Genomic DNA, 11,083 nt, shown 5'->3' with positions numbered 1-11,083 from the left:
GAGCAACATCAGAATTCACCAAGATACAGGATACAGGAGGACTAAAAGGTAAGCAAGAGACCTGGAATGTATTCATCCCTGAATGGCCCTCCGTAAATCCTGTGGTAGCATGATACAAAAAAGGATTCCTGGTAGTGGTAGTATTTTTTGAAAAAGAACAGGTGCATTGTGACATTTAACAACAAATTTTCCATGAAAACTCATTTTGCAGGATCATCAACGTCAAGCGACTCTCCCCAAGTACCTCCTTGTCTTCCTGAAGAGAGATCTCCGGCCGCCCTAGTGGACCCTCATCAGTCCTGTCTCTGTGCCCTACGTCGCCACTCTTCATGTCAACCAAGAGTGGCGGCCCATGATGAGTGGTCCATGACCGACTTTTGGCGGCCAGCCTAAAAGATCTCTCTCCTTCTGAAGACTCGGTGCAGAGACGCAGTCCACACGGGAAGGAGGGGGGGGGGGAGGGGGAGGGGGAGGGGGTGTAACATCATCGCGCGACTTATTGTCGATGAAGGTGATCATCGTTCTACTGGGATATGGCAACTGAGGATCACTCCAAAGGTGAATGTCGCAAAATAGTTCAAATCGTGAAAAGTCTGATAAATATTCTTCCTCATCAGTTTGGCTCGGTAAACCCTTCAGTAATTACCAAAAAAATAATAAGACAATAATTATTACAATGTAGTAGTTAGAAAGATTACAATGTAGTAGTTAGAAAGAATCGTGTACCTACATTGTAACATTTCCCTTTGTGACGTGGGATATAGGATGTCAACTGCACCAGAAGAATCACCATCACCAATACATCTAATCAATCTAATACACCTAAATAAGACATGATGACATCATGCTTTGTTTACATGTACACATTCATGCGGGGACGAGTGGCTCTCAACCCAACCTGGTTCCTATATGAAAGCGCACATGTAAACAAAGCATGACGTCATTATGTCTTAGGTCTATTGATCAGTGTGCTTCTCTTTATTCAAACGTCTGCTTATAATACAGTACGTCAGATTGGTGATGGGATTGTTAACATGATAGATGCATGGAATTCGGCACACAGTCAGAGTATGTAATGAGAAGGATATATCATAGGCGTAGCCAGCGGGGGGTAAGGGGGTATTTAACCCCCCCCCCAATATTTTGTAAAGACTGCCTTTTTCCATTCAAATGCCTTTTTTTTCAACGGGCTTACCCCCCCCCCCCAATAGTTTATAAAGAGTGCCTTTTTTTAACGAAGTGCCCTTTTTTTCTGAACAAGTGCCCTTTTCAAAAAAGAAGTGGTGCCCTTTTTTGTGGCATCTGCCGTTTAGGGTGCGTTTTTCAGAATTTCGCACATTGTATCGCCCTGAAAAGCACCATATATTGCCCCTTTGTGTGCATAATTGTCGGTTTTGAACAGCGCCCCCATCGACAGATGGAACCAGCCCCCCCCCCTTTGATTTGACGGAGGCCAAGTGTCCGGAGAAAAAACCTGTGCGCCAAATACCTTGCATTTATCATCAAAGTATAAACAATCCCCCACCCCTTACCTGCCCCACTCATTTGCGTTTAATTTAATGCGTTTTTTACCTTACAGTAAAGATGGGATTCAGAGATGGGATTGGAATGACGTCTGGATCATCGAGGACATGAGCCCAGATCAAGGGAGGACAACTAACATTCCGTGGGAAAAAAAGGGGGGATTATTCCCCAGGAGTGTTCCTGTTATTCACGTTTAATATTAGCATCACAGAAAATGAGTAGAAAAAGTAATGCTTAGATTTTTGTTAATAGTGTGATTTACAGGGTTTTTGAAATTTAATTTATACAATCAGGAAATCAGCAATGTTAGAACAATCATTCTGCCATGCATCTACTACTTATAATAAAGGTATTCTCTATTCAAATATATAGGGGACAAAAATGTATACCTTTCAAATTTAAGTGAACAAAATACCATTCAAATTTTAGTGGGCAAAAACCAAATCAGCTTAACTAGAAACTGCAAATCAACTGCAATATCAATACGACGTATACACCAAATCGGATCCCTAAAAAAAATAACGACAATATAACGGGAAGGGGGGGTTAAAATAATATTTAAGTTGTATATAGTGGTCATTTTTAGTTAAGACTAAGTGAACACTCGAAACTGGAAACAGCAACTAGAGTGCAGTGCAGGGGTAAAATACTCTGTGATAAAAGTTGGTAAATTACACACAGGGATGATCACAAAAAAAATGATCATTCTTGGAATGAGCTTAGATAGGAGTATTGGAATATGGTTAAAATACATTGAGGATGGGAAAAGGAATATTAAGGTTTGTGAACAGGCTTGACGTTATTTTTATGTTAAACATTTTTAATCATCGATGGAAAAGGGTTTTCTTATATTGTTTCGACCAAACTTCATATTTTGAAAAGAATTTCGATGACCATTAAACAAGAATCAGCAGTATTTTTTTTAAACATAAAGAAAAACCACTAAACAGCTAACATCATCGTATACAGGTTGTATACGTTGATTGAAAGTGGGCCCTCGTATCAGGTGTCAGTAGATTCGCATAATCGTACACGCTCTACAACGAATGTTATACAATTCAGCAATAAAATTCCTGGGTTTTCTTTTATTCTATATAACAACCAAAGGGTGAGATGACACCTTATCCACACGCACATCCCTGAAAGAAGACAGGAGCCTATCCAAACCTACATCCCGAGGAGAAGACACAAGGAGAGGATGCTAACTGTCAACACCAGACTGAGAACAGAGAGGCAACAGAAGAGCCTGGGGATTCCAAACATCAACCTTCCAGGGAGTCAGGATCCTAAACGACCACACATCTTATAGGGTACAACCTTGTATTACAATTCCCATAGACACTAAAGCTAAATGTCCATACTTCAAAATTCTATTAAAAGTACTCAAAACTCTCACAGGCATTTAAGCTGCACAGAATAATGGTGATTAACATGTCACCTTTCAGTTTCGTTTCATTTTTTGGTGAGTTGACCATTGACTTTTTGAGATATTCTCACCCAAAGAAGACGACCCCTATTTTCCCCCAAGCGGAAAAGTAGCCATCTTGAAAAAAAACCGATCCCTCCACAACATGGCAAAATAGTGCCACTTTCGAGCGCGTCGAGCCCAACTGCATCTAAAATGCTCAGAATCGGAAGCCCCAAGTCCGGGCCAGAGGTTCATTGCCATATCCCTTTAATTCCCTATTTTTATGGCTCTCAGAACTGTCTAATATATAATATTTTGAGGGTATAACTTTTATTCATGAGCTCGGCGGCTGAGTTTAGGCCTATTTACCGGTGTGCACCCTTTACTAGGGAAGGATATGAGCCAAACATATATGGCCGCATATCTTTACCACATCCCGAGTGGATGCCACTCGTACAATACAAGTACAATGGTAGATGCCAAGGCACTCTCTGCAAACCGATGCACCTTATTTTAATGTTAAGAAATGTAAACACAAATAAAAGCTTGGCTTGAAAAGCGAAACAATCAACCTGATTTTTCGTAAGAAGCTTCAGCTTAAAGGACGGCTTATAACACGAATCTTTTCTTTTCAAACTTCCTTGTATAATAGGAAAATCACCTGTAGTCTGGTTCTGATCCAAATCTGCCATGACAGCCTTAAAAACCATGACCATAGACCACAGGGGACAAGGAGACATGACCATGCAGGGACAGGAGGAAAGCAGCAGGCAAAGCAGGACGTGATCTTTTGGACTGCAAAGAGAGGAACTTGAACTTAATAATGGTTATATCAAACTCCTGCCTATACGGCGGGCTGCCAAAGGCGCCCTCTTGAGCCCAAGTTAAGAACACAATCCTTCTTTCAAACTTCCAAGGACATGTTCTGTAGTTCAGTAAGTGATGAACCACTATTGACAATGCGATTATTCTCCCCTTTGGTTTCAAATTTGGTTATGAAATGAGAGATGAAACTAATGACTTAGTATAAACCAACGAATTAGAACCGTAGCTATTTTCACATCATTCAAATCTGAACAATATTGAAACTTTGTGTCAGTAGTCAGTACATGTATAACAATTCTTTTCATGTATAAGAAATCAATAATATCAAAAGTGTGCTGATAAGGGAGTTGACAAACTTGGTTGCCATGGAAAACTGGAGCCGGATGGGAATTTCCCCGTCTTTTTTTCCCCAAAGGATTTTCGCGGGGTTTTCGCCCATCCCGTATAATCAGCGAATTCTTTAAATCTGTACTTGTCATCAAAATAATGTAAGTTTTGTGTTCACCTCACCTATGTTTTAGCAATTTATAGTTTATCCTATATCCTGCACCACTTTTCCCTGGTGATTGTTACTTATGTTTAAATTATATTTAAAACTTTGGAATGAAAGGCCATGAAGGATATCATACCCTTGGTAAAGAAATACAAAACAAATGAAGACGTTATTCACGAAGAGGAATCACAGTCTCGAACAATAATCATGTCAGTTATAGCATTTTAATCAGAACTGCTATTATAGCAAAGATTTGGCGATATATCTCGATTTTTAAGAATTACACAAAATGTTCTTCGAAGTAGGTTGCATTTATAAGAAATAAACCGGCATTAATATTGATAGAAACACAACATCCGGGTGTTGAATTTCTTTCTTATCTTTTAACACTTGCAACCACTGAGCTCAATTTTAAATAAAACTGAAGGCGGTGGAACTATGCTTCCAAAATCAGAGAGATAGTGTTCACGTTTTGCAAAAATTAGGATCCAAATTAACCGAAATCGGCTGCAGTAAATGATAATCGGCTAAATGATAATCAGAAGATCGGCTGATTTTTTAGCTAAACTACACTCTACAAACTGCGTTTAGCAACTAAACACAATCTTGCTATCACTTTGTAAACATGTTTAGAAGCTAAACATTATGTGTTCAATTCCTAAACATCAATGTTCAATTGCTAAACACTGTTCATCCTTACGCTAAACGTGTTAAGTATTTAATAACATGTTTACAAAGTGATAGCAAGAAAGTGTTTAGAAAAAAAATGTTTAATTGCTAAATACAGTTTTTGAGGTGTATTGATGGATAACGGATGCCCGGTGGACTCAAGAGAAACATACAGGAGGCTCTGTACCTGTGAGAATTCTGAGTATTTTTAAAAGAATTTTGAAGCCTGCGCAGTTAGCACTAGTGTCTATGGGATTTTTTTGCAGGGTTGCACCCTTATAGCACGGACGCCGGCGATTAATTATTTGGACAACCGAAACAATGGGAGACTTTTTAGACGTTGGTGGCAGCAAACACACCGGTCCTTTTTTTCATTGTTTGCGTCATGTTGAGCATGCGAGCTTTAGCTTTAATAAACATGAAAGGACCGTAGCGGTGAGTTTGCTGCCACCAACGTCTCAAAAGTCTCTCATTAAAGGCCACAAAACAAATCCCAAGAAAAGAAGCCCACTGAAGATGGCAAGTATAAAAGTCAATGATGAGTATGCGCGGGCGCCTTTGCGAGACTTTTGAGACGCAGCCTCGACTCCATCGGCGCGTGCTCGTTTATCGCGCAAGGCATAATGGGAAACAACATGGCGCTGCAAGATCGTATTCACGGGGCACGAGGTTGTTTGAGACGTTAAATGGACGGTGGCAGCAAACACACCATTGTTTGCGTCATCAATTGTTTAATTGTCTCATAAACCTCCCATTGTCTCGCTTATGCATAAATTAACGCGCAGAGTAACATGACTCGACGTCAAACGCGAAACGTAAACATACAACACAACATTTCACGTATCGTGTTATGTGCGCCACAGCGGTATTTCCAGAGTGGTATTTTTTGGTTGAGTACGTGAATTTCAGACATGTTCAACGGCATTAACCAGAGAATTTTCATGTCGGTTTCGATGTTTGGAGCCCCCACGCCGACAGTAGATTGGAACACACGGCCGAAACCAAAGAACAAGTCGGCCAAGTCCAAGGCGAGATCCGCGCGGGCCGAATTTGGCAGCGGGCCCGTGAAGAAAGGAAAGGGTGTTCGGAGTCTGCTGGGCCGTCTCAACTGCTGCCTTCGGGAGCCCGAGGTGGAAACTGACTCCTTGGATGCCATGGAGAGGGGGGAGGCACTGGACGTGGTGGATGTTGATTCGGTGGAAATCAAAACGAGGTGAGAATTTTGAAAGGATAAGCCCCCCCCCCCCCCGGAGATCCTACCGGCGGGATCCCACACCGTATACCGTTTAGCGGGCATGCACTTGATCGCGAAGCAATCATCGTTTGCCATACTACGAGCCTCGATCGCAAGCCACCCCCCCCCCCCCTCCCGGCGAGGATAGTTAACGATCTCGATGATCGTGAGCATCAGCTTTTCTTATCTTAACTTCATCAACAACAATGGCCATTGAGTTAATGGCAAAGTAAATTCCGTGACGTCAACAATGATCGGTTCTGTCTTTAACATACACAACGCACGTGATAAGCGGTCGTCATGTGTTGCACGTTTAATCATGACGGAGCCTGATGATAAATAAATAAAACAAATGATGATCAGTGCAGACAAAAATTGGATAAATTAGGAAAGGAACGATCAGACAATGGGAGCGTTATTTTATTAAATACACTGCAAAAACTGTGTTTAGCAATAATTAGCAATTAAACACTTTTCTAAACACTTCTTGCTATCAGTTTGTAAACATGTTTAAATACCAAACATGTTTCGAGTGAGGATGGATAGTGTTTAGCAATTGAACATTGAGGTTTAGGAATTGGACACATAATGTGTAGCCTCTAGACATGTTTACAAAGTGATAGCAAAATTGTGTTTAATTGCAGTATAATGCTACAAACACTCAAAAAACTTGTTTCGCAAACATGTCTTCAGTTCACAAGATAGGTTGAAGTAAGTGAAATTAAAGTTATCAATCTTATAGGGTGTCGGACGCTTCGCCCCATTTCCACGTCGCCCCATGTCACTTCGCCCCTAACCACTTCGCCCCATCTACACTTCGCCCCATCCCCACATCGCCCCATCTCCGCTTCGCCCCATCCCCACTTCGCCCCATCCCCGCTTCGCCCCATCCCCACTTCGCCCCATCCCCACTTCGCCCCATGTAGTATGAAAAAGGTGAAGGCTAGGGGTGCAGACCAAATAAACTGCCAAAGACCCCAGATAATAAATGCTCCCAATTCTAGAAACTTAGGAAAAATACAAACTCTCTGATGAGGTGCTCGAGACACAGATGAGAGAAATGATGGCTCTATCCCATTCAGAGACGCCTCTCCTATTGGCTTGTGAATAAAATCATCATAGCCGCTGGATTCAAAAGAATCCGTAGATGGGTCAGTGAGTTAAAAGGAACTCACTGCCTTGAGGAAAATGTTCCGTCAAAATTTGTCTGATATGTGACGTGGCTTACAACTTCATTTAGATGAGATTGGTTCCTCCAAGAGTGAAATTAGGATGTCAAAGGTATTGTCGTTCTCAGATAAGTGGGAGACGGGTTAGTATATAGCCGGGTTGGGAACAAAGTTGGATCTTTTACTTCAAGCTTTTTTCTCGGTAGTGGAGAGCCTAGCTTGAGAGGTTGGTTATGAATTGTTCATTTTAGTGATGGGCTAATTCTTTCCGTTGGTTAGCAATTAGTGAATCTGTTGAAATTGTTTTTTTAAGCCAATAAAATAGATGAGATTTTTTTTTTACATGTAACGGCTGGGGCGAAGTGGGGATGGGGCGAAGTGGGGATGGGGCGAATTGGGAATGGGGCGAAGTGGGAATGGGGCGAAGCGGAGATGGGGCGATGTGGGAATGGGGCGAGGTGGGGATGGGGCGAAGTGGTTAGGGGCGAAGTGACATGGGGCGACGTGGAAATGGGGCGAAGTGTCCGACATTCATCTTATAACATGAAATCGAACCGGTCCATAAAATAGTCCAGTTAATTATACCTCTGGTTCTTTTCAGAACCACTCTCTTAGTTGAGAAACTATAACATGGTGTTTCCGCAAACCTTTCATTATTCATTATTTAATTATAGTGCCTAGCTCCATGATCAAGCTATTTCGGACGACACTATCGATAATTATAAAGTCGAGGAAAACACAAGACAGTCACTTCTTCATATTTTGTTTGAGGGTGCATGATTTTATGTAACCTTTTTCATAATTAAAATCTATAAGCACTATTATCATCATGCATTTCAAGTTGGCCTCTGAAAACCAACGTACGTGTGGATTTACGCTTGCTTTCCACATTTTTATATTTGGACAGTAGATTACTAATGATCCCTACCTCTCTAAGTTTGGTTTGAAAAGTCGTATATCTCAACTAGCAATAATAGACTCTTCTTAACTCTGAAAGAGCAGGGTTATTTTGACCATCTCTCAACCGGGGGGGGGGGGGGCGGATTCCGCCCCCCCCCCCCACCTTAAGATCTTGGCCATCAAGTGACGAAAACTTTTGAAGCTCGGTACATGCATAGAACAGCTCATCATGAACATACCCACGAAATTTCATGACTATAGGTCAAAGGGTTTTGGAATTATGGCTAACTTTAATTATTCATGTTACAAATGGTAATTCTGTGACGTATTATGGGGAAATTCAGTTTTCACGGCGCATAGCGCCGGAAAAAGTAATAACAGCTCGGGTCGCGAAATTTTTTTAAGGCTATCACGGAAAAAGTTGAGGGGGGGGGGGGGCGGATTCCGCCCCGGCCCTTTTAGGGTTAATGTATGGATTTCATGTAAATGTTAGCAAAATAAAAGAATTTCATACAGTTTGTGGTTCATGTATAAATAAAGGAATTTAACTTGTCTTATAAATATAATCAACATGAGGTTTTTTTTTATACGAACAGCCCACAGCAGAGTGGTGGTTCCTCCAGCTGTCCAGCAACAACCCCAAGTCCGGGTGACGACCAGCAGAGCAGGCAATCCTCAACTCCCAGTACTGAGGACGGGAAGGCTAACGAGGGGAAAAGAAGACCCTCTGGGTTGGCCAAGAAGGGCGGACTTGGTGGTCCTTTCCGACGAGCCTGCGGATACCTCAGGGATTTTTGGAATAAGGGATCGAGAACACCCATGCCACCCGGAGGTCCCCCAGGCTTCTATGAGGTTGCAAATGGGTAAATTAGTCTCTCTGTGTGAATCTGTTTTACATCTTAAGTTTAGAAATAAAAGATGACAAAATTAATTGACATGAACATTCTTGCCCCACATTATCCAAAAAGATCTTGTTTCATCCTAGATCTTCAGGTGCCTCTGAGCCTGAAAAGGTCTCCACAAATTCCAACGTGGAGACCAACCATCTTACTTCAGGCATCCCTGGACCAACAAAACATCGTGGAAAGGGGGCAACCAGGGGAGCGGGAAGCACCAAGGAGGGGGACAGGTGGAAGGCAGTAGAGGCCACGTATACAGGGAGGTACACTGGCAAGGTTACCCCCTTGCTTGACACCTCCTCGACAAACACCTCTAGTTCCGGTGGCAGCATCCCACGCGGGGTTAATACAACATCTCTGGGCTCCAACCTATTGCCTGCGGGTGTGGATGCCCGCTCTGTAGCAGCCTGGGCCGTTACTGATTGGACAAGTCAAAGAAAGGAAAACCAGCCCGGTCAACAAGTCCAGTCCCAGCCCCTTGCCCAAGCTGCCCAGCCAAGCCAGCCTCCAACCGTCATCTGCCATGGGGCTGGCTTGGCTGAAGACACCGGACCGACGCCAGTAGAACGATTGAGCAACGTCAGAATTCACCAAGAAACAGGATACAGGAGGACTCACAGGTAAACAACAGACGATATAAATACGTGTACAGGATGTATTCATCCCTGGAAAGTTTTTAACAAATCTTCAAAGGAAAAACAGACGAATATGTTGATGCGTATTCATCAGCTCTTTAAATCTTCTTTTAATGGTAGTAAGAGAAAAAATAATCTGAAATGAAAACTAATTTGCAGGATCATCCACGTCAAGTCATCATCCCCGAGCACCTCCGAGTCTTCCTAAGAGAGATCTCCGACCGCCCTAATGGACCCTCATCAGTCCTGGCCCTGTGCCCTAGTCGCCACTCTGCATGCCAACCAAGAGTGGCGGCCCATGATGAGTGGTCCATGACCAACTTTTGGCGACCATACAGCTGGTTGTCTGTCAGACTACCATCCTAAAATCCTAAGAGAGATCTCCGGCCGCCCTAATGGACCCTCATCAGCCTGCCATGTGCACTAGCCGCCACTCTGCATGCCAACCAAGAGTGGCGGCCCATGATGAGTGGTCCATGACTTTTGGCGACTAGTTGGTTGTCTGTCAGACTACCATCCTAAAGAGCTCTCCTCCTGAAGACTTGGGAGCAGAAACACACTGTACACCAGCAGGGTGACATTCCTGCTCGACACCACCTCGACTCTAGTTCCGGTGGCAGCATCATATCTGGAGTTGATACAACACCTCTAGGCTCCAACCCTGTTGCCTGCAGGTGTGGAAGCCCGTTCCGTAGCAGCCTGGGCCGTTACTGATTGGACGAGTCAAAGAAAGGAAAACCAGCCCGGTAAACAAGTTCAGTCCCAGCCCCCTGCCCAAGCTGCCCTGCCAAGCCAGCCTCCAAATGTCATCTATCATGGGGCTGGCAGTAACTGAAGACACCGGACCGACGCCAGTAGAACGATTGAGCAACATCAGAATTCACCAAGATACAGGATACAGGAGGACTAAAAGGTAAGCAAGAGACCTGGAATGTATTCATCCCTGAATGGCCCTCCGTAAATCCTGTGGTAGCATGATACAAAAAAGGATTCCTGGTAGTGGTAGTATTTTTTGAAAAAGAACAGGTGCATTGTGACATTTAACAACAAATTTTCCATGAAAACTCATTTTGCAGGATCATCAACGTCAAGCGACTCTCCCCAAGTACCTCCTTGTCTTCCTAAAGAGAGATCTCCGGCCGCCCTAGTGGACCCTCATCAGTCCTGTCTCTGTGCCCTACGTCGCCACTCTTCATGTCAACCAAGAGTGGCGGCCCATGATGAGTGGTCCATGACCGACTTTTGGCGGCCAGCCTAAAAGATCTCTCTCCTTCTGAAGACTCGGTGCAGAGACGCAGTCCACACGGGAAGGGGGAGGGGGGGGTGA

General features: G+C 43.4%; 1 protein-coding gene and 2 long non-coding RNA genes across 3 annotated transcripts; all 3 read left to right on the top strand.

The window, feature by feature from the left end:
* The first annotated feature begins 468 nt into the window (after nt 1-468).
* LOC119734345 lies at nt 469-4,603 on the top strand. The gene is made up of 3 exons (XR_005272059.1): nt 469-558; nt 1,580-2,834; nt 3,585-4,603. It is a non-coding gene; the product is annotated as an uncharacterized LOC119734345 (long non-coding RNA).
* Nucleotides 4,604-5,641: 1,038 nt separating this feature from the next.
* Nucleotides 5,642-9,365, top strand: LOC119734554. Its single transcript, XM_038208089.1, has 3 exons — nt 5,642-6,132; nt 8,819-9,085; nt 9,191-9,365. The coding sequence occupies exons 1-3, from the start codon at nt 5,831-5,833 to the stop codon at nt 9,363-9,365; spliced, it is 744 nt and encodes a 247-aa protein (XP_038064017.1). The 5' UTR covers nt 5,642-5,830.
* A 133-nt stretch (nt 9,366-9,498) lies between these two features.
* LOC119734344 lies at nt 9,499-11,065 on the top strand. Its single transcript, XR_005272058.1, has 3 exons — nt 9,499-9,741; nt 9,916-10,669; nt 10,833-11,065. It is a non-coding gene; the product is annotated as an uncharacterized LOC119734344 (long non-coding RNA).
* Nucleotides 11,066-11,083: the final 18 nt, after the last annotated feature.

Source organism: Patiria miniata, unplaced genomic scaffold (assembly GCF_015706575.1).
Source record: "Patiria miniata isolate m_02_andy unplaced genomic scaffold, ASM1570657v1 HiC_scaffold_27, whole genome shotgun sequence".
NCBI lineage: Eukaryota > Metazoa > Echinodermata > Asteroidea > Valvatida > Asterinidae > Patiria > Patiria miniata.
This window is presented reverse-complemented; position numbering and strand designations above follow the sequence as displayed.

What these genes read in the sequence shown, in the direction of transcription:
- LOC119734554 (XM_038208089.1), top strand. Translation starts at nt 5,831, where the DNA reads ATGTTCAACGGCATTAACCAGAGAATTTTCATGTCGGTTTCGATGTTT. An exon ending in TCGGTGGAAATCAAAACGAG is followed by an intron (nt 6,133 to 8,818) that starts GTGAGAATTTTG and finishes TTATACGAACAG; the next exon opens with CCCACAGCAGAGTGGTGGTT. An exon ending in TTCTATGAGGTTGCAAATGG is followed by an intron (nt 9,086 to 9,190) that starts GTAAATTAGTCT and finishes TTATCCAAAAAG; the next exon opens with ATCTTGTTTCATCCTAGATC.